Here is a 24,493-nt window from a genome sequence, read left to right as displayed (position 1 = left end):
GCGGCTCCAGCTGCAGCGCGCCTTGCCTACTGACCGCCGCCATGTGACAACTCGACTTGAGAGCCAATCTCTCACAGCTGCTATGATGTCACAGCCATCTGGGGTCATTAGGGCCAAATGTGCCCACCTACCATGGCTACGCGAAGGGCTGAAAATGGGAGTAGTATTGCTTTCGCACAAAAAAAAAATTGCCTCCAAGGGTGAGCTGCTGCTTAAACTGAAAAACAAACTGTGATTTCATACATGCACAAATCAGTGCACAACATTGAGAAGATAGGCAGTTGATATAAGGATTATGTTGTTTTCAGTACCATTTAAGCTAACAAAGGTTTGCACCATGATGACCAAATCATTTCGGAAATGTGCTATCAAGCATGATCTTCTGTTGACTCAGTGCCAGTCAGAAGTCATGTATGAGATATTGCCTAAGTGTGGATGTGTCTACCTTGGCCAGACTACCCATTAGTTCAAAATGAGTGAGTGAGCACAAGTGGTTAATAAATGATGAAAGGAATAACCTTCTAGATCACTTGAAAATGCAAAGGCTGAAAACCCATGTTGGAAGGGGTGAAGAACAGAGAGCAAGTTGAAGGGGAAGTAATTGAGTAACTGAGGAAGTAATGGACAGAAAGCTGGCCCCACATGCATTTGTACCTAATGTTGATAAAATTCAGTGACCAGGAGCTGGGTTTTTTAGAGTCGTGTTGATCCTGATAATCAGTCATTTTATCATGTTTGTTTTTTTTGATACTTTGTTCTGACTGTGACCTGCGCATGCAAAGCTTTTGGAGCATCATGATTCTCTATTTTTTAAATTTTTTATCTGCAGGGCTATAATTTAGACAGCTCCGGCCTATAAAAAGTGATGTATTCCACAATAAATTCAGCTGATAATAAATGCTCTTTCTGTCCCTTTTATTTCCTGTGTTTGTGACCTTTGCACCATTCCGATGTATAGCATGGAATGTCAGGTAGTCCAGCGGTCACTTATGGACAATCAAGCTTTTTTGGTCGATTCATGCTGTACCCTTTCGCCTGCTTTTGTTTTCTTTGTTAGAACTGCTACACTCATTTTTAAACAGCAGAAAGCATGGAAGTAAATCAAATGTACCACCTAACACTCCAGCGGTGGTAATATCTTTTCAGCACTTTCTCCTCTTGCACATCGTAGACATCTCTGAAGGACATGTGTGCATGAGTAGCTTTGCTGATTTATCCTTGTGCCTGTTTGCTGAGCACAAGATGAGTTTATTTGTAATGAATTCCAATTCAGCTGCCATTGGTGACAATGAATTTCTTATGCCTGGCCTTCACCCGCCTCTTGGCTGCACATCAGGTCTGAGGAATGTATGGCAGTTACCATGTGGAAGGGTGAGGCTGGCCACTTGAGTATTCTCTCATTATTAATGCAATAGCATTAAAGGCCCCATTCTACAGTATATGCAGTGCTGTTGATGTTGCAAACAAAAAATAATGGGCATGGCTCTAGCAGGTGACATGGCCAGGTGCTGATTGGTCAGGTGTTTGTATAGCATCACATGCAGAAAGCACCTAGAAAAGGAGAGTTGAAGAGGCTTCCTGTCTGAACACCAATTGTGGTGCTTATGCAACCTTCTCGCGCATCATGGTTTTGCAAAGCCAAGAGTAACTACAGTTGTGGCTGTACAGGCCCTAGGGCACATTCCACCTGCTTTTGTTTGGAAGCTAGAGGGGGTGAAATGCTTGGTGGTATCTGTGCTTTGGTTGATAGGACTAATGGGCAGCTTGAATGAGTGCTGATGTTCATTGTTAACCCTTTTGCTGTTGGGTGTTTCTGGTCGTGATGCACCCCCAGTGTCTGCTGGTTTCAAGAATATCAGAGGTCAAACATAATTTATTTTTGATTATGAACTTTATAGAAACAACACAGTTTATGAAAAATGTGTGGTTGTTTCAGTGTTGGAACCCCTGCCCCCAACTGGTATTTTGTGTGCTGCATGCCACCACACTTTTTCAGCCCTAGCAGCATATGACACACCCTCGAAAACTATTTCTGGCTATGCCACTGAAATTCAGGCTCGGCTCATGCAGTGAAATCTCATCACTATAAGGGAACCCAAGCACAAGTTTCGCCGTGCGACAGCAGCGCTGCATTCCTGTCATGGTGGCGAAATGTGAAACGATGGGGCTTCGCCGAAGCAGATGCTCCGCTAGCTTCCTGTGCACGCGCAGCAATCGTGTTGCGCCTGGCGGTTATTTTGCGATACAAAAACGCTTCCGCTGATGCGAAACGGATGTAATAGGTAGCATTGTATCATGGGAAGCCACAATAGTAGGCGAAGCACCAAAAAACGAGGCTCACTTGTGAAACTTTGCAGATTCCTTGGGAAGCGTGTCTGCAAGACCAGTTTTCCAACCACATGACAGCATTCTGAGAAGTCTCGGGTTCTTTGTTGAAACGAAAAGAGCCAATTTCCCCTTTTATTGTAAACTCAGAAATGTTGACAGTTCACTAAGACGGCTTGGAGAGGCATCAAAAAAGTACAGTGGTTTAACACCATGCATAAAAAGTGAAGAGGATGGAAGATTATCCTGCTCTTCGCTCCCCACGTGTCTAGTTTTGCCGATTTTCTGTGCTCTCTCCCTGCATTGTGAGTGAGCAACCAAATCAACAGATGCGACGTCCGCGATCGAGACTGACGTGTGAATGTGTCCTAAGTGTCCACAGCTGCCTTTTTATTTTTAGATTGACCAAGAAAATATTTAGGAATGAGGCCTTTTTTTTTTCGGGGGTGGGGCGGCATTGGAAAACATCTTGCTGAGACACTTTTACAGATTTTCGCAAATTGGCCAATAAGTGAACCAATTATTGTTATTGTTATTATTATTATTAATAATGAAGGTATGTCGGAAGTGTAGTATAAAAGTGATCCTAGCTATGGCTCGACTGACACTACTCCCACGGAGCACCCCATTCGCGTCACAGGGTTCGTGAGTGCAAACCAATATCATAAATGAAGCACAACCTTTTAATAAGAACCGAAATAAAACACTATGTAGTACAAGCTTGGATTTCACGTGCCTTCACCTGCTATTGTATGGTTATTTGGTATGGGGAACGACTTACACAAACCTGTCCAAAATCTATCGACTACAGAAAAAAGCTTTAAGAATCATTTCTAATGAACCCAATGACGCACACACAGAATCTATATTTCATGACCTTAGGTTAAAATTATTACCGAACCTGTTGTACGCAATTCTGTTAAAGCGTTATCATACTTATCGCATAAATAGTGACACTTTCCTTGAAACACTTGCAACGCTGATTCCAGTTGAAAAAAATGTATGGCACATGAAGCAGTGAGGTTTGGAAGATTCCCCATACCCGTACCAACTATGGCCGCTAAATGTTGATGTACATGCTACCACAAGCTCTTAATTCCTCTGTTAACAAGTCTAGTTAATCCATACAACAGTATATGTTCTCAAATCAAAATATTGGTAACACATGCAGTTCTGTACCACCCAATATTAGTCCTATCATTAAATATACTTTGTAATATATAAAGCCGTCGTTATGTTTATGGCTTTTTCTTGTTTTGTTGCATTTTGTCCGCTGCTGTATTGCACTGTAAGCAGGGTGCTAGCCTTTGTCAAGCCATCGCAGGCTTTTTGCTAGCACCCTTCAGCATCACGAGTACAATGTAATCAGTGTTGACGCTAAATTAAATTATTTGTATTTGTATTATTCCGAGCCAGCGAGCTGGTTATGTCACGTGCAGCGCACGGAGCACGCATGTGCTTATGCGATTGTTAGCGTTCGTGTCTTTGAAGAAACATCTCCTTCGGACTGTATACTTACTCTTCTACTGCAAGATTTCCTTTGGTAACCCCGTAATAATAAAAAATAAATCCGTATATATAGATCGCATGTACAGGCCAAAACGATGGTCAACGAGCGGGCCACTTTATTTCACAGTACTGACGATACTTTACCAGTTTTTAAACATATTATGTTTAAATATGCGTCAGGTTGCCCAATCAATAGGGAATACAGGTGGCATGTCACGGTACGCCTGCGGGGACGTGTCAAGGCACGTGCTTATGCGAGAGAAATCGCACGCACGGTGTACGTCGTGAAGGCAGTGAGCTGAGCCGGCGGCGTCCAGCGTGTGCTCGCGTGACAAAGCAGCGCGAGATGTCTGCACGTGCGTGGAAGCAAGCGAGCGAAAGGAGAAAACTTGCACAGGATACTTAGGTGGTGCCGCTGCATGTATCCCCAGTTTCTATTTTTCTGTCAGAAATGGCGCTCCATGTCAGGAGCAGCAGCACCGCTCGACGGTGCTTTGGAAGCCTATGAATACCACATTACCAAATTGTTTAGAAATCTCTAACAGATTGCTTAAATTTTAATGTAAAAATATTTTAGAACTGCAAATTTTAATATATAAGATATTTCAAAATAGCATGTCATTATTTTCCTTCTGAAGAAAAAGATCAGTATTATGCCAATATGAAAATGGACATTTGGTAGATTTTCTCTAGGAGTACCCATTTCAGCTGGAAAAGCCCTTTTACAGTTAAAGTTCCAGCTGGATATGATTTCCAGTTCAATAACCCAGCATGAAATCGACATTGTTCCAGCTAGAGTCGCCATTTTCCTGTTGGAAAGATTGTGTGCATAAGTTCAATAAGCCAGCTGGCAATGTCTTTTTCTGCCTGTGTTTGGCTAAAACTAAGATTGCCACAACTCAGCTGTGAAACAGAAACTGCCATTTCTGTATGTCTCGTGGGCTGTAGCTGTCATTATCACCATATCTAGTGCTAACTCCTAGCACCACAGCAAAGCGGTGGTTCAACATGCAGTAGGCAACAGGCCTAGCTGCTTGCCTTTTTTTTCTGTCTTGTTTGTCTCTCACCAATTGGTTGTTCGTGCCATGAAATAACCGAATTGTTGTGAATGATCTTACTGAGGTATTTGTGCGATATTCGACTATGAAGGCAGCCAATGGGGTTGCTAAAAGAAGGAAAAGTAGTTTTTGCTGCAGAAAAAGGTGGCTTTATTGCAAGCAATTAACACAGGGAAAAAGCAAATCTGCCCATGCAGACAGCTTGGCATTGCCCTATTGACCATTGCAGTCATTTTGAAAGACCAAAACAGGATCGTATAACATCACTGAACTCTGCAGATGAGGTCAGATAGAACTTTGATGTTCTGCCGCATATAAATGAAGTTTGTACTTCAAAAGCACAGTGCAGTGATGTACCCGATGGTGCACTATGCAAATTGGAATGTGTCGAGGGTTTTTATATCATCGTGTGTGCATTACACAGCAGAAGAAAAGACACAATTTCTTCAAATAAAGTAGCTTTGAAGTTAGTGCAACATTTTCATTTGTGATTTTGCTTGTCTGCGCATGTCTACTGCAAAGGTACACCATTTTCATACCTAGGTTTGACTACAGGCTTAAAACCGCAAGTTTTTCATTACAAAATTTAAAAATAACAAACTAGTTTTGGCAGCTCTGCATGATTTGTTATATTGAGATTAAATTGTATCCAGAATCAGAAGAGCCACTGCTCTAGTTCATTGTCAAAGGTCCCATTCGGCAGCTCTTAGAAAGCAATCGCGCACCCATAGAGAGCACTTTCAGTGGCCCGCACAATGCATAGAAGTGGAAACTAAAGATGTAAGAGACATGCAGAGAATGCAACCACTTTGTTAGCTGCTGATAGATCAGCGGTAAGCTAGACTGACAAGCGAGTGAATGTAGCTATCGAGTCATGTTTCGAGAGGCAGTGGTGTGCACGTCTGTGCTTGACGCAATGTTGCAGACACCGCAACAGCATAGAGAACCTGCAAAGCTGCGGCAGATGGCAAGACAACCTTTGTATCCCAAGTTGCACAGGCGCATGTTTGCGCAAGTTTGCTGCAGGGGGACATAGTGAGAGTAGTGCACATAAAACGACCACTTCTCTTCAGTTTGAAAAGAAGGGTGTGTGTGCAGTCACTTTCCACTCTTCAGTAAATAGACTACAAAGTGCAGGGCGAAAATATGAACTTCTGAAATGATTTGACAGATGATGCGGCAAGTCCAAGCTTGCCAGCTTCATGCTTTGGTGGGAATTTCGAACACACAGAACCTTCGGGTGCGTTGGGACACAGCAGAAATGAAACCTGAAAACATGGTACATTAGCGATACTGAAAGGGTTAGGGTAGCCACAGCAGCGTGGCATTGTAGACCTACCATGAGTGAAGTGTTTGTTTGGTGAACTAAAGTCACCGTCACTGTGTTAACTCTTTCGGTGTCAGGGGTTTCTGGCCATGATGCACCTCCAGTGTCAGCCTAATTTCAGGGATAAGCATATTGGGGAATGAGCATAGCGATTTATTTTTGATTACGATTGCTATACAAATAACAGTCAACAAAATATGCACATTTCCATATTCTCCAGGTATTGTTAATACAAGTTGCCATCATCAGCCTCACTATAAATGAAATAAAGATAACATGAAACAAAATGGCTCAATACTTCTTAAGAGCCCTAATTTGAGCTGGGCTTGTATTAAGAATCAGAAAAGCCATTGCGGCACACGTACCTGAACATGATGTGCCATACTTGCCGACTGAGGATCCATTTGGGGTTAGGTCAGGCTAGGTGGTTCATGACATGCAAAGAAATAACTGTCTGAGCGAAATTCGGATGAAGAGGCAAAGTTGCAGACAAACTCAGAGCCAGCGAGTCACAAAGAACTGCGTGAGTGCTGCACTGCGAACAAAGCGGGAGTTACACCAGAAGGGGTATGAAGGAAGAATCTCGCAGGTGTATTAGTGGGAGAGAGGAATCACAAGGATGCCGATGCCGTGCATCTGCACATATGCAGCTCGTACCCTAAAGGTAGTGCCACATCGCTGCAACTGAAGTGAGGTGCATTGATGGCTCCCATTGTAAAGCTGCTGATTCAGCTGGCATTGTAAAAATAGATGAGGCACTGGCCCCATGAATTCAAGGCATATGTTGCCTTTTTCAATGTTTCAAAGTTCACACCTTGTTTGTAAATAGTGGTGGGTGGTGCCAAAGTTTGTTAGCTTTTGACTTCTGTTTTCTGTTGTCTTGATGATCCTCCAGTCAACATATATGAAATGCCAAAAGCCCGTTCACAAACAAGAAATATGACTTGGAAGCAAGGGTAGTAGATTGAATTATAAAAAAGGGAAATAGCAGTGGACAGCCAGGAGGGAAATGAAGAGATGAGGTGAAGACATTTGTAGAGCTAATGTAACTACCTTTGCAAGGGGCAGGTCTAAAAAGAGATGAAGTTGTCTGACAGCTGTAAGGCTGGTTGTAGCAATGATGTTGATATCTTACAACGGATATGACTATGCCAGTAGTTGTAATGATTGTGATTGTTCCAATGTCCTGCAGATGCCTATGCTCGCAGTGCCTCAGGCGGCTGGTGGGTGACAACGAACCTGATGAGGTGGGTGCACAGATGAGCCGATGACAGCAGTGCTTGTTGTCAGGAGCATATCAACTTAAGGGAAACTACAGCCAAAATTAGGCCTTAAGCTTGCCATGAAGGAATGTAAATAGCTCATGCAAGTGCTTGTGATGACCTTTGTTTCCATCCTTGCTGGTGGATGCTCCTCAAAGTAATTTTCAGGAGTGGTGAGATTTAATGGGAAGGGGTCCTTTTGAAGCCAAGGGAGGCTAATTGTGGTTAAAACGGTGTCTGCCAACTGGGAAAACTGGGAATTCTAAGGGAATGTGGATAATGTGGAAAAACTCATGAGAAGCTCCAGGAATTTTTGCTTACATAAGGTAAAAATAGTTGTATTTAATGGTAACTAAACTCACGATAAAAATGAGTTGGCATTATTTGGGTTGCACAGTATGCCATTCAACATTCTTTCCTCAGTGACCACCAGTCTCCCACATTATGCTGTTAAAGGTATACTGAATAAAAAAATTGCTGCCAAGATTTCCGGCACAGATGGTAGCTATTGCATTGGAAGTGACGAAAACAATCCACTTTATGAACAGAAATGAGCAGAAAGTAAGTATTTTATTGAATATTTCGCACGTCGCCGCACCTAGCGGGCTTCTATCGGACCTCCATCCTGACCGGTTGTGCCTGTTCATTTTCCTTTCCCCTGTGGCACTCACAAAGCACAGGGATTGACATGTTTTTTTTTTTTACTGCTTGTATTCCTGTGCATAATTCATCGTTCTCTCCCTGCGCACAAATAATTGTCCGCAATACGTGCCCTCTGTACACTTCCCCCTCGACCTCCCTCACGTTAAGCATTCCACACTTCACATTATTGTTAACGGCACGACGCGGGGGAACCGACATTGCGTGTAGACGGTCAACAAACTTCAGGTGCAAGGGCGGCAGCGGCGTCGCAGAGCCATGACATTGCTGAGAAATTGTGACATCACACCTGCTGGCTAACAGTCAGGAGCACGCTGCCTCTGATCCGGCAGTCGCTCAGAAAATGTAAAAATATGCAGCTATCCTTTAAAAACTAACCTGAATTATGTGCCTGTACTAGTGTAATTGTGTCTTACGACTGCATTTGTGGTGCTTTCTCAATATTCTTGGATATTTGTTTAGTATACCTGGCACGGCAAGTGTGCGTGCTGTCAGAAATCATGCAACTCACGCTCAAGGCAGCCATCACATGCGCAGTGGTGCCCTGCAGAAGCTGATTGTGCCATAGTGCTAGGCTGTAACTAATATAACCCTCCAGGTAAAATATCTCAGCCAATCAAGATTTTGTCATTGCTGTGATGCAGCTGCAGGTCATGCTTATGCGGTGAATGAATGTACTTGGTGCGCAAATAACATTGTTTTCATGACTACATGCAGCGAGGATTGTGAGATAGAATTAATGGGGAGAAAAGTAGGGGAGAGAGCCTCCATGTATGCACACCCTCCACATGGGCTTTTCCCCGTGGCAGGCATTAGTGTTAGATTGGTCCGTGGCAGACGATGCTCCCGATCCATTTTCAGTCAAATCACATACTCTTTGTAGGCTACTGCAATGACAAGGCCAAGGGTTTCCTTATTGCCATTGCCTCAAATGGGAGTGAATAGAGAACCAAACAAGTCTGTCTGAATGATTGCTTCATCTAGCTTCATGGCTGCACAAAACCTGAATTCGTGATCTGAATCTTAAGGGATAATTCACACTGCCGACTCGATGCAACAATATGGTTCCCAGACACACTCGTAACGCATCACACTCTAAACAAAGGGGCTTGTTTTGGGTGGAAATGAACCAGCAGTTTTTCATTCTTTATTGCCTTTTTAGATGCTTTGAAAAACCGTCTGCTGCTGTTTCCCCAGAACCACTTCACGCCTTTCTTTAAGAACACCTGTAGCGGCATCAGTAGAGCTCACTTACTGAGATGGGTCACAGGGCATCGAGCAGTGCTCTTATGTTATTGCTTTCAGGCCATCAGCCATTGCTATCAATGCAGTGCCTATAAGCATAACTTGCATTTGTCTGAGCTTGCATTTCTCGGGCCTTAGATGCAGGTCACGCTCCCTCAGATGTAGCGCTTGCTGCGAGACAGTGTAGTCGTTTGTCTTTTCAGCCACAATAATGTCGTCCAGATAGACCTGTACCACAGATGGCTTTTATGCATTGCTGGATGATTACTGGCACTGAAGACACCCTGAAGGCTAGTCTATTGAAGCATTATAGGTCCTTGTGTGTGTTCAGAACAGCTAGCTTCGAGTGTTCGTCCAAGGGCAGCTGATTGTAGGCATTATGCAAGTCAAAGGTGCTGAAAACTTTGCCATTGAGATTAACAAAGATATCAGCAACCTGTGGCAAAGTATATTGCTCCATCAGGGTTGTGGAATTCATTCTGAGAAGAAAGTTACTGCACAACCGTAGCCATCCATTCTTGACTACGGGCACAACAGATATGGCCAATTCTGAAGATGTCACTGAAGATAACACCCTATCATGGACTAGCCTACCTAGCTTTTCTGACACCGTTTGATTAAGCATGTGCAGCACCATTCGACCTTCATGAAACTGGGGCCTGGCATCTTCTTGGTTGGACAGTTGTACCCATGGCTCTGAGCAATCCTAGCCCCAGAACAAAAACATTCTACCATTAAAGAAGGATTCCCAACCTTCTCTTTGTGGGGCCTGTTTGAATGCATGCTGCAGCAGAGATTACTGGCACACCAGCTGTATTGAAGTGCTTTGGATAGTGTCATGGCTGCAGTGCATCAGTCCCAGACAATCAACAAGCTCGGACTGTACAGTCATGCCACCCAGGCTTGCAATGAGTTGCAGCTTCCCAGCAATAGGAAGTGGAGACCTGAAACATGATGGCTGCATTGTCTGCAGTCATGGCGACTTATCTCAGTGTTCTTCGAACATTACCCATGGAATCATTCACTAGTGATCCAATGGCTACCAACATATTGAGCGGAATTTGTTTCCAACTGATTTGGCAAACAATAGGCTTGACGTAAACACTGTTCATTGCTTGATGTGTAATCAGTATGTGAAAATTCGGAGTCTTTGGAACTATCTTGCTGACTTTGAGAAAGTAGGCATGCTGCCCACCTATGCTCAGTGGCTATGTCCAATGCTATACACACTCATGCTAAGTGGCCGCATTTTCAGCATTGATGATACTGTTCTGAGATGGCACAAGTCATGTGCTCTGTGTGAGGAAGCACCACATTGGGCGCACGGCCAGAGCTCATCGTGAGAGCCTACTTGGTTTACTAGACTTCAGACGAAGACGAGCAAGATTATGGACGAAATTGATTGTCTGACTGTACAGGAGGTAGTCTCCGCATGTGCTGTGTGTTTTCTTCAGTGTCCTCAATAGAAATGACGAAGTCTTCTTTTAATGACAGCAGCCTGCGGATCAGCAAGTGATGTCTGACGTCTTCATCCTGAACACCACATATTATGCGGTACAGCATCTCTTCCTAAATTCAGTCTTTGGCCAAGGGGCAAAGTGCATCTATGAAATCCCCAACACTCTCACATTCTGCTTGTGTGCGCTTGTAAAACTGGTAACTGGCTGCTGTTTCATTGACTTGTGGCTCATAGTAGCTTTGTATATGTGCAACGACATCACTGCATTAAAGGTCACTAACGTTCTTTGGGTGGCACCATCCTTGGAGAATCTTGACAGTGCAGTTAAATAGAGCAGTGACTAGAAGAGCTTGTTGCTTTGCCATATCCGTGATTTCTTGTGCTCCAAAATATGCTTCCAAGCATACCCTGTAGGCGAGCCAACCTCCTTCCTCTTTGGTGAAGGCAGGCGCTTGCCCCGGCGCCATTGGATTGCCTTTGCTGTCCAGTCTCAGTAGCTGCTCTTCAAGGGCACTGGCCTACACTGTTTAAAACCTTGTTACCACTGTTAACATTTCAAATGAACCACTCCTCTCGGTAACACGAGCAAAGTGATCGGGTTTTATTTCACGAGTGTCGTATATGCCACGGGTGATAGGCAGCACACAATTGCTCGACATGCTGCCATAGAACTTGCTGCCTGCGGGCGGTTGATGACAAGCTTGCATGCCACAGCGTTTCAGGTAACCTCTTTGAGCACTTTCTGTCAACTGGCAAAATTATGTTAAACATATAAAACAGTCCAACTGAAGGGTGGTAATATGAAATGATTGCTGCCAAACGAAAAATTTGTGCACAAAATCAACAAAGAAAGAACACTGCACAAGGAGCAAACTAAAGAATGTTTAGGTCGATGCAGCTGCTTAAATTATTCAAAGTCTTGTCTCAACACTCCAGCTTTTAAAGTTCATTGTAATGTAAAATTAACTCCTAAATAGAATTAGGCTTAAATCTAACATTTTACATTGTGTTGTGTCAATGTTATGTTTTTCGAGCTCGCTTGCTGGTGTTTGGGCTTCTAATCTATGCAGCTTAAAGGCTGCTGACGACCACCTTTCTTGTCACATGTCATCTGCTAAAGTCTCGAGGCTTTGCTGCGTAGCTGCACATCAACTGCCTTTGGAGCAAAGACCCAATTCTCAAAGCCTTGCAAGTGCCCTTGTGATGGGTATTATTTTGGTTCCTTAAAGGCTGAATTAGCTGGGCATTTCCATGCAAAATAAAACAGAGTGGTAGGTCAACCTTGTAAATTTTTCAAAATATGTATATTTTTGTTTGTTGACTGGAAAGAAGTTAACTGTAATTGGCTTTGATGCCAAAAAGTTTTTGGAGACACAGGAAATTAATAACGATGAATAGGGGTGAGTGCCATGGTTACCTTTGCTGCTGTTTTGGCCAACTTTGGTTATGAATTACACAAATGTATAAAATTAGGCAAATTAGGCGCAATACCAGTCTTGTGTTGGTGAATTGTCTCGAGTTAAAGTTCAGCGCGCCTACATGATGATCATTGAAAATTATCTAAATAAATATATACATGTGTCTATTTGTATTCAGTTATTTTTTACATTTCTGAGTAGTGTAGATGTTTTTATAAAATCTATCAAAATCAGGGAAATGAAATTTTTTCTAATTTGTGTGCAATTATCTTAAAAAATTTTGTAGCGTATATGTTTTCAGCATATTTAGTTATCAAACCACTAAAGCTTATTTTTATATAGCATTCCAAAACAGATACAACCACTTTAATTTCAAGCAAACAGTGACCAATAAAAATTTCTGAAGACAGTTAAAGGAAAAACCCTATTTTCATAATTAAACTTTGGCTTTTAAGATCATTAAAAACGTATTGCACAATATTAATGTAGTAGTAGTTACGGCCACTGAAATGTGACTTACGCAAAAATTGGCTGTTGTAAATCTGAATTATTGCCCACTAAGTGTATAAAATGCAGAGAGGATTGCATTTAAGGTCCTTAAAATAAGCCCAGCAGTAATGAAAGGTATCGGCCACACTGAAGATGTTAATTTTGAGACGATTTGGTCACCAAGTGGCCATGAGCGTAGGGGAATACCAAGCAGGCATGCATGCACCCAGGCTATAGTGAACTAAAATACTTTCTAGTGGCGTGAACGACGACCCTCGGGCATGCCGTTTCTCATCGACTCCACGAGATGGCACCAGTGGAACATCTTCTAGTTAACTTTTCAATGCTTTCTTGCGATAGTGCGACATAATACTGATACTTTTGTGCGCTTATTTAGTAAAAGTGATGTTTTTTTTCCTCCACCGACGTACGTGGACCTCCACCCATGATAGAAGACGTTTCATTCGAAATTATGCATGTTTTCACGGTTGTGCTAGGGTGAAAGTGCTCTTATTTTGCTGGTGTCTGCTACAGCTAGCTTATGCAGGAGGAGTTCTCACGCACTAAATTTGTACGGGATAGATATCTTTCTGAGCCCTGCAGAGCCTGCTTTATAAATAGCCTACTCAATTGTCAGCAGCAGACTGGTAGCAGAGTGGCCAGGCATCGTGTGCATGCATGGGTTCTCACATCTGTTCAGCCTCGCACATCGCAGTAACAAATTTCCTTTAGCTAATAAGGATGATTATAGTATACTGCGCAATGCATATGCACTGCTAACCAGGAATACTCATTTTAGCGTGACATCTGTGTAGCGTTCAGAAATTTGGGCTGTTACATTTTTTTTGACAGAGGTCACAAAAAAAATTCTATTCTTTGAAATGAACCATCTGGCAAAATACTGTGGTGTCATCATTATTCCCCGTTTACAGCCACAATATCTGCTATAAACTATCACTGTAAGCCAGGTGCTAATCCTTTCATATCTCATAAGCATGGAGTTATGCATAACACGCAAAAAATACATGCATGAGGAGGGCAGAGCAGTTTTGTTTAGGTACTTCACAAGGCTTCTCCACTGCTATTTTATTTGATTCGAGTGCATGGAACAAAAGCTATCAATAATGAGTTGTTTCGTGAAATGATTGGCCACACAAACAGTCCTAAGAGCATCTGCTCATCTTCAGGTGCTTTGAAGCTGGACGTCTCTTGTCGTCGCGCTGGTTAATGCATTTTGTGAAAAAGTGCATGCGGGTGGTTAGGTAGGAAGCAGTGATTTCAGCTGCAACACTGACATTGATTAGAGCACCAAAGTTGCTTGGCCAGGAGCATACTGAGTGCATCCAAAATGCCTGCATGAATTGATGTTGAAGCAGGTTGTAAACACATTCTCAAGGTCAGCCATAAACTGGTATCACTCGAAGGGTACAAATGGCTTCATATCCCTTCAAATGAGTAAAATTAGCCAAGCTTATTATGTGTGACTTATCTTTGCTCTTAAAGCATTCAGTAAGCTTAATTCAGAAGACATTTCCTATAGAAGACGTCCAAGAAAGGGTTAAAAATGAAACATTTGAGGTAGGACAGAGAAACCACTTGTATACAGCTGCCAGCCATCTGGTTCACCACAGGCAATTTTTTATTTTACAATTAAATAATTAGTAATAATTTTTTTTCCAATTTAATAACTATTGCCTTTAGATAATAAATGGGTGTACAGTTTGAGAGTGCCTTCTAAAACCTCCATTCCATTTATTTCCGATAAAGAAAACCTCATCGTTTTCCAAGCTCTAGAGAAAGTATTGCCTTTACACAATAAATGGGCTTACAGAGTTTGAGAGTGCCTTCTGAAACCTCCATTCCATTTATTTCCAATGAAGAAAATCTCATCGTTTTTCCAAGCTCTATAGCAAGTCCGCGAAATACAAAAATTATCAGCCTACCACTGGGCCTGGGCTGTCGAGTCAGCCGCAGTTAATTTTGATCACTCAAACCACGGTTGAAGCACCACATTCGTTGTGCAGGAATGCATTAGTCATGTGATATTGTTTTTTATTTCATGGGCTTCCTATAGAGGTAGAAAAAACAATGCATGTGATGCTTTCTTTATCGAAAATAAATGGAATGGGGGTTTCAGAAGGTCCCCTACAACTTTACAAACCACATTTATTATCTGAAAGCAATACTTGGTAAATTAGACCTGCAAAATGAAACATTCCTTGTGGTGCACCAGATGGCTAGCAGCTGTTTACAAGTGGTTTCTCTGGCCTATATGAAATGTTCGTTTTTAACCCTTGGCTATAGTTAGCTGGATACACGCTATAAAATATGTCAGCTATCATTTGGTGCCACAATGCAGGCTGAATAGCCAGAATCTACTCTGAGCACAACTGTGCAACACCAATATTGCCCACATCCAGCCTTGGCTTTACGGGCTTGACGGTAAGATATGCTGTACAATTCGGCAAGAGCATAGGCACCGCATCAGATGCCAGTGATGGTTTTTGATGCAGTATCCGCACTTCTGCCATTGATCATATGCACACAGTCACGCTGGATGAGATGCAGCTTGAAATGGTGCTCATACACCGCCGATGTTTCTGTGAGAGGTTTCTCCTGCCTTCACAAGCTCCGTTCTCACTTTCTGCGATGTTTGTCATCCCTCAAAATGTGCAAACAAAGATGGCTAGGGAGCACCCGGATAACCGTGCTTCGGCATATTGGAGAAAAACAGTGCGAGTTGGTCTTTTTCCTTGCCTTTTCCAACTGCACATGGCACTTCTGAAGAGCTGAGATGTCTTAGTTGCTGTGATAGGAGGCACAACTGAAAATACGAGGACAAAATCGCATTTTGTCCTCGCATGGAGTGCAAAGCCTTGACTTTCCTTTGTGGACACGTGCGCGGTCCTGGCATCCGGCATGCCCGAAGCACCCATTTCCCTGCTGTTCATACCACTAGAAAGTATTCTAGTTCACTGTAATCCACGCACTCCTTTTAAGAGGTGGCACAGTGAGTTGTTTTCGCATCCTCAGAACAATAGTTATAAACAGTCTCACTTCTCAGGTAGCTGTTCAATGCATGTGCACTGGAACTTCACTATTCTATCCACCCTTTGTTTGCGCCCTAACTTACTGCTGATAACACGGCAGGGAAGGAAGCAAGACCACATGTTATTGGGGAGCTTTGAGCACCTGCTTTATCCATGTGAGTAACATGCACTCCAGTGGGAAATCGAAGTATCGAACACCAGAAAACAAAAAAAGCAAAACTGTCGATAACTAGATGCACATACCTCAGACAATGGCAGCCAGATGGCCTGAACTGAGTTATTCTATCGGCTGTTGACTCTTCATGTTGATATGCAAAGCCTAGACTGCCTGGAAGAAACTGCGTACAGTAATGATAGCAGTGTGCATTGTTGAATCTCTTGAATAAACGATTGCAGCCCAAATACATTGTGTTTTAATGAGGCATGTCTCCATGACCTTTACAGTCTTTCAATTTCACTAAAAAATTATTTGGAATATGTTGTTTGTTCATTGAACTTTATCGTCTCTGTGCAATCTGATTTCGGTAATGAAATGTAAAAATGCCTGTGTACTGCCCAATGCCATAGTGCATCAGGAACTCGGGAACTCCACATGCACAAAAATTATTCTGAATCATTCTCTACAGTGTCTCTCACAGCTAACTTACAACTTTGAGGCACAAATGACCAAATACAATATTATACCAAACTTGAAAAACTGTGTGCAATTCACATATGAGATAAAATCTTCAGACCTACATTTTGTGCTGAGCCTTGCGCAAGGGCCTTTTTGAAGGGGCTGTATTTACTAGTGAAACAAAATTAGGCATCGTTGTAATGATTTTGAAAACTGAAGTAGAGGAAAATATATGAATAATACCTAAAATGTTTTTTTTTGTCTTCAGAAATTTTAATTTGCATTTTATAGGAAATTAGTGAAGTCGTATATGTATTGAAACATTAATAAATTATAAGCTTTAGCAGTTTGATAGATATGCTGAGAACACAGTATTATTGCTGCTCTGCCAGAAATGTTTTTGAGTAAGGCTTGTTAATTTCGTAAAATATTGCTACGAAGACGATAAAGCGAGCAGTGGCGTAGGGCGGAGTGCTCGCGCTGGGTCAGCTGGCAATTAAAGCATATTTCATCATGTCATCACATCATTATATTTCTGTTGTGTCGCCGTGTTCCATTGCTTGTCATTTCACCAGTAACGATACCGTTTCCTGGGACAAATTTGAGAAATTTTATAAACGCACCTACACTACTCAGGAAAGACAAAAATAACTCAAGAAAGACAAACATAATAAAAGCTGGCCAAAAGGGCAGAGAAGGTAAGTGTGGTGCTCCCCCTTTTTATTATTAATTCCCTGTGCCTCAGAAGATTCTTTGTCATCAAAACAAATTGCAGATCTCTTCATTGCAGTCATCAGGCAACAGCATATAAAATTTTGAAATAAAATTAGTAGGTTGATTTACCATTCTTTGTTTGATCGTACACGAAAATATCCAATTATAAATTCTTAGTATTAAGAAGCAACAAGGCAGCACCATCCAGCTTCATGCATTTCCTCCACAAAGTATTGCATGTGGGACCCTTTGTAAAATTTATACTGCAGTTTTCAGTAGGAAACACTTCAGTGCATTTCTAATTTTATTTCCAAATGCCATGGGAATCTACAAAAAATGAACACTGCTTGCTACTTTTAATTTTTTGTGCTTTATCACTAATCAGATTTTTTATTTTTGAAGGCATGTTTTTCTCATTTGTATTCTATTTGCATTGAACATTTTTGATATTAGATTACCCATAAAATTAAGGCAATGACAAGTGGTATGCACAGGGATAAGAAGGCTGCTCACAAAGGAAAGACATTAACAGGGCAGGAATAAATAGGGAACTACAGGAAGGGGGCAAATGTTGGCAGTTACAACACTGCACTGGTGCTTCTGCTCGGCGTGTGGAATTTGGAGATATCCTTAGCTATTTATTGCCTGCCAGTGACATGAAGCAGTGGAAGATGATATTGTACTTACAAACACATTTTTCACGTGGAATGAAACTCTCATATGTAGCTATTCTATATTCTTGCGAATAGCATACTTTCACAAGATGTAACAGACTTCAAAATGTGGGAGCAATAAATGATAATTTCAGATAACAATTCTTACATAAAAATGTTGGGAAGGGGTTGTTTCTTGGTGCTTCTTATGGAACCCGCAGTATATGTTCAGTAGATTACCAGATAATTACCAGGCAGCATCCTCGGAGTGATGCCAGTATATCACCAGCTACTGATGTAGTAATGACCCGATATAGTAAAGGTTTTACTGGTCTTAGTCTACTATAAATGGGTTTTCTTCTGTTAATTATGCAAGCCATGATCGGGATTTTTCGCTTGCAATACCATGTTGCCGGATTTCTCAGATTGGTGACTTCAATGCTACGTCATAACATATAACTGCCAATCCTTCCGATATACTTGGAGGACTTCTCACATTTTGACCGAACTTCCCAATTGTGCAATCACTGCCCTAACTCCTGACAAGTGGCTTCTGTCCATGTAAGAATGGTGTTTACGAATCTAGCAGCGAGGAATTTACAGCACCAGTGTAATTGCCATCATCACTACCAGGGGCCAAATAGCACCACTGGCATCTCTTGCAGGTGGTGGCACATTTGTTGGCAGCAATACACAGCCAGTGCACTACAGTAGCTGGAGGAGCTTTGTTGGCTTTGCCTTCAGTCTCTACTAAAGGGGGCCTTTCAGTGTGCTTTGTTTAAGGGTCATTGCTGTGGCTTAGTCCAAACATCATGCCATCTGATCCTGCTGTATCGCTCTTGGCTGCATGCCTAAGGTTACTGAGCTGTGCTACATCTCACGGCAGCTTGATAGCTGATCTTTGGGAACCATAGCAATAAATTGCTGTTGGGACTAAATTGTGTCCATTGGAGCTAGAAATGGTTTGACATTAAAAAGAAACTAAAATGGCGTGAACGGTGCTGAGAAAAAACGGTGGCAGAGCTGTGCTGATCACTTCGTATCAGCTGTGGACGCATGGTGACGGCACTCGGCAGCGGCATGCAGACATGGTGCACATTCCTAGTGTCATTTCATGTTTGCTGTCACTGCTTATGTGTATATTTAAAATGTTTAGATTGGGACTCATTAGAACTTCCTGAACAATTTTGCACAGATCTAAGCTGGGATGAGATTTGGGCATTTAGTAAAAAGTTGCAAAAAACATGGCTACACTATGATGCAAGCAGGACACAAAAAGGGAATTTTAAAACAAACGGAAGAATAAGTGGTTATGTTGCAGACAAAATGGAAAACAGATGGCAAAAGTGCAAAAAAGTTACTTCCCACACGGCATTTGGCATCCGACGGACGACCGTCGGTACATCCCCTTCGGACGTTCGGACCTCTGTCGGTCATGCGGTTTTTGTCCCGAAGTCATCTCTTGGATGTCCTACGGACCATCTGATACAAGACCACAGAACATGTACAGTTAATTTAGCGGATGTCTGAGCACAGACATACGGACTATTCTCGGACGTTTCATAGTAGCATGCATACCTAGCAAATCCGTGTGGTTTTTACATTCATTTGCTTATAAACGATGGCAGGCCATTGTTTTTATTGAAAGAACTAGTCATAAGTGAAATGAAAGTTATTTCACGATATGTACGTACATAAAGAACGTGCTTAGATGTGCTCTTGCAGGCTGAGCTGACCGTTCCGATGAATACCTCGGCCACAATTGCGCGACAGCCTCAGAGGTGCCCCTTGAGTCCGAGTATAAGCTCCTCACGTCAGCTAGAAAAAAATGCAGTTCAAAATACCACAATGAGAAATTGAAATTGTTTGGTCGCGCAAACATTTGCACACCGAATGATAATCATGGGATGAGATTACTCCTACTAGGTATCTAAAAAGATAAAAGCAGTGCCTCTGGGAGCACACAGTAGGAATGTATGCAATTTTAACCAGAGCTGCGTTCTAACTGTTGCAACTTGTAACGCTAAACGCGAATCCCCGCATCTTTCTATCGGTTTATCCACTCACTTATTCGACTGTTATTTGCCAGATAGTACATAACTGTATCGTTTTTAATACCAGTTTCTGCAATTTACTTGCCTGATATGATTAGAATCAAGCTGAAACGTGTCTGCAGCATCGGCAGTCGGCGACCCAGATAACGAGGCTTGGCTACTTATGGGTCGCTGCGGTAACGATGCTGCAGAAGGATTTCGAATGATTTGCGGTTGAATCAGGCAAGTACATAATCTAAACTGGTATTAAAAATGACAGACGGTTGTATGCTATATGTGTGCCGAATTTCAGTGTGAATAAGCTAGCGGTTTAACCGACAAGCATTTTGCGATCCGTGTTGACCGTTTCAACACTCGTACCAAATGAACCACTCCCAAAACCAAATTTGCACTCTTAATTATTAGACAGATTGCAGAGCACTTAAATAACCCTGATGGGTGCATTAAAAGATGTTTACTTACCACAACACGGCTTGATGCACCGGATTGTGAATCACACGCCGACGAGCGAAGCTACGGTGAGAACACAGCCACTCGTACTGAGTGGCTAGCGGCTATGGCCAGCGTAGGCTCAGGCTGGCTTAGCCGAGACCTTGGCCGAGCCGCCAGTAACTCATAAGTGGCATGTTACGCAATTATGCCAACATAAAACTTCCAATTAAAATTTTAATGTGTCACAATAAATAATATGCAGCATTTTGTATTAAAACAATTTTAACAGCAGTTTATTACTATTATTTGTACACTTTGAGTCAAGACAAGCCAAAGCCATCTGCGATATGTAAACAAACATGGCGGATAAAACGTCGATAATATATTCAATAGTGCATTCGAAGCACAGGCTCAATGCATTTGTGATTGAAGTTCATGAACTGAGGACGTTTCTTTGAGGTTAGTGACATCATAAATGTAGTAATTAGTATCAGAGAACTGTGAGCGTGTCCAAGGAGCGCTGCAAAAAGGCCAGTGCACTGCTGAACACCGCAGAACTGCCCTGACAGCTTCTTAAATGAATAGCTTTTTGTGAAAAAACGTGACCATTGATAACTTGATATAAATTGCAATGACTGGCAGGGACTATTGCTTTTTTACTGGTACATTGATGTTATAATGAGTGCGCTCAGGTTGGAATTCCCTTGGTAGCCCATTCCACCGATGAGTGCCCACATGAACTGATGAGCATGGGTTCTGTTGAGGTCTGTATCGAGAGCTTATTTTTCTGAAATAGTTTGAATGTTGATCCGAGAAAGGTTATCTCTCGTAAATCCTACGGACAACCCAATTCGGATGATCCGTTTTTGGATGTGTTTCATTCTTCCGGCGGACGTCCCGCTCCGGCTTCGGACGTGCGGACTTTAACCGGACGTCCGACGGATATTATTTGGCCGTGCGGGTTATTCTATCTCTGAGCAAAATCCAAAAGAGCTCGTTTTTGTGCCTGAACTCCATTCGTGTCATGCATGTTTTTTTTTCACTTATTTTGTGTTGCATGCCACTTTAGGCATTTTTGTGCAAGAGCACAGAGGTAACAAAGTCCTACTTGCATCCAAAATTTCATTAAATCGAGAATGGCGTTATGTTGAGGTTTGAATGTTTTGGCTGCTCAAATAGAGTAACAGGTTTGTGGAACACAGCTAGTAGATGGCCATTAGCAAATTATGAATTCAGAAAATCAATTTTAGCAATGTGCTCTAACAAGGGCACCGGATGTTCTTTTGTAGCAAATGGACCTGAACAGATAATTTTTCTTCATGTGTGCGAAGAGTGAGTACAGTACCTAGCGCTCAAAGCTGCCAGATGTTGCCACTGGTATCATCATACAACTTTTGCAAACGGAAACGAATCCCGGTTGACCTAGGGACTTTAACAGTGACGTATGTGGGCATCGCCCATTTCAGCGCGGCCACCTTGGACATGGCAATCTTTTGCTGATGCCTCAGATACAAATACCGTTTTACTTGCATAAGAACAAGCCTCCCACTTTTGCCACTGAGAACTTGAAAAAATGATTCTTGTTAGTGCATTCCTCTGTTTCGTGCCATTGCACTCCAGCGTATTGGCAGCATGCTGAGATGCAGTGCAGCGAGAGCATCATTCTATGTCGCTTGGTGTTGGCTCTAGTGGTGGGATGAAGGGGGGCAAACTTGGCAGATTGGCAAAGTAGAGTTGTGCATGAGGCAAGATTCTGAGTTCGAGTCTGGCCCGGTCCTCATGCTACAGACGGTGCCTGACCCAGCCCGACACTGAATAGGCCTGAGCCCAACCTGAGCTGGTCTGGTGCCCACACTTAAGGCCTGGTCCTGGCCTGGTCCGACATGGAAAGGGATAGTACAGAGGGAAATGGTTTCAGGATTTTAAGTTTAGCTAAGATCTTGACAATCTGAGTTCTCACATTTAAGACTACAAATTTGTAGTATATTCGGGGGCACAGCACGTAAGTAGAATAACCATTGTTACTTATTGTCCAAAAACAGAGTTATGCATTGGTGAAGGCTGTATACTTCATCTCAAAAGATATCTGCAGCACTGCGAAAGGCAGAGGAGCCCTTGCAATTCTGCTCCTAAGTGCTCCTTGCCTCCTCCACACTATAATAAAGAATTGTGCTCCTACTGTTACCCCCCCCAATTTAGGGGGTTAGAGGCCTGCCTGTAGGAGCACAATTGCCTATTATAGTGTGTGAACCTGATTGGACTGGGGTGTCTCTGCTTTTTGGAGTGCTGCAAACATCTTCTGAAATGAAGTATAGGCATTTGCAGGATTCCTGAATAATGATTCTGGTTGCACTGAAGTTTCAGTAACTTGTGGGTGGAATGACTTAAACATTCTTAGAAAGGAAATCAAGCTGAATGTGTGCTAGCTTGAAATCTAAAAAAGAGGTTTATTCTGTCATGAAGCACTCAGTAAGCTCATGTGGCTCACTGTGTGCATTTCACGTGAGCTCTTCATGAGACTGGCAAGGTGCCACTGCTGCATTACGTTAGCCCGGATGCAAGAGGACACTCATGCACAATAGATGCTTTGAGCTGTGTGCCACTTCAACTGAAGCCATGTCGAGGCCACAACAGATGCGTGATTGACAACAGCATGGCACGAATCTCAAATGGATACCTGAACATCTGCACTGATTTTATCAAAGTGGAGATGCAAAATTCTAAACTCGATGGCCTAAAAGCAGCCCCTCTGTTCGGCCACTGATGGCTACCAAATATCTATTCATGGCAACTAGGCATGGAGGAAAGGCAGGTCTACACTGGGAAAAAACTCAAAAGCTCTCACATGGGCAGAACACAGCAAAATGCTGTGCATTCTACTCTCCTATTGCATCATGCCCATATTCGCACTTTCACAAAAGTTGCATGCATTCGGGATCAGGGTGACTGCCAGCCTGACCCAGCTGTGTATGGACTTTTGGGCCAGCCCGAGCCCATGTACAGCTCGATGGCAGAGGTCCAGTGGCCTTGAGAGGTGTGCCTGTGGTGGCTTGCTTGGTTCATCCAGTTGCACAAGCCTGGCTTTCAGTATGCTTGCTTTATCCTGCAGTGATTGGGGTAGGCACCATCTGCTACAACAAAATTATTGGAATGTAGGATAGCAGCAAACACCCTTTGAAGTGAATGATGCTAAAAGGAGGGTTGAAATCTGGGTCAGTTGGTGCATAGTCTTAGCGAATAATAACCAGCCAAGGGACGACGACAAAAACGATGTACACACGGAAGCTGTAACTGACAACTGTGCTTTATTGAAATAATATTTCCCAAGAGACCTTGCAAGGCATGCACAGCTCGACGTCCAACACACAGCATAAAAGTGACAAAAACAAAAAACAGACAAAAAAAAACAGCAACGCTTCGGAGATAGCCAAGGCACTAGGGTCTTTGAGATAAAAACATTTCTTTCTGCATCAACGATGTGGATGCTATGCTAATACAATTATCTCCTTGCATACTTATGTGATAGGCTTCAAGAACTTCGCACTCTACCTTACCCTTGCCCCTACCAAGAAACGTGACATTTGAAAACAGCGGATAACAACCGCAATCCCTACAATGGCAAGATAAATTAGCTCCACTGGTGTGTGACAAAAGGTTGTGATGCTCTCGCAGCCTATCATTAATACACCAGCCAGTTTGGCCGATGTAAACTTTTTCACATGTTAGAGGGATCTTATAAATAACACGTGTAGCACAAGGAATATTACAATCATCATGTCATGTCGAGCACACAGGGGCATTAGATCTGCCATGAGCAACTCGAGAACAAAGACTTGATAGCTTGCAAGGAGCAGAGAAGACAACCTTAACGCCTTGCCTCGCAGCAACCTTTTTGATATGGGAAATTCCATGCACATATGGAATCACCTCAAATATTTACAGCGACATCTCCAGTCTTTCGCAGTGCAGGATCCTTTCAACGTTCTGAACGCGGCTAAAGTGGTTCAGGTACTCAGCAACGGCTTACCTGGAGCCAACTGCGGCTTCTTTATTGATATCGAAGACCTGTTTTATAGCATCCCTCATGACGAACTTTTGGTTGCTGTGCGTGAACTGATTGAACAGAATGGCGTGATCCCTTCCAAAATGCATGTGGTGTCTCTGTTGACATGGTTTTGGAACTGCTGACAGTCTACCTTTCATCCACCATAGTAGTTTTTAA

The 24,493-nt window shown here is 42.6% G+C and overlaps 1 protein-coding gene across 1 annotated transcript in view; it reads left to right on the top strand.

Moving 5' to 3' along the window:
• Positions 1-24,493, top strand: part of LOC146172501 (DNA (cytosine-5)-methyltransferase 3A-like) — a 292,512-nt gene that overhangs the window by 158,802 nt on the left and 109,217 nt on the right. Inside the window, exon 10 of the mRNA XM_084585778.1 lies at positions 7,412-7,466. Coding sequence (XP_084441904.1) covers positions 7,412-7,466 — 55 coding nt within the window. The remainder of the gene's footprint in view (positions 1-7,411; positions 7,467-24,493) is intronic.

The sequence above is a fragment of the Amblyomma maculatum genome, unplaced genomic scaffold (assembly GCF_055883805.1).
Source record: "Amblyomma maculatum isolate TAMU_Amacu unplaced genomic scaffold, ASM5588380v1 scaffold_13, whole genome shotgun sequence".
NCBI classification, from domain to species: domain Eukaryota; kingdom Metazoa; phylum Arthropoda; class Arachnida; order Ixodida; family Ixodidae; genus Amblyomma; species Amblyomma maculatum.
Note: the sequence above shows the minus strand (reverse complement) of the source record. Positions and strands in the feature narration are given on the sequence as shown.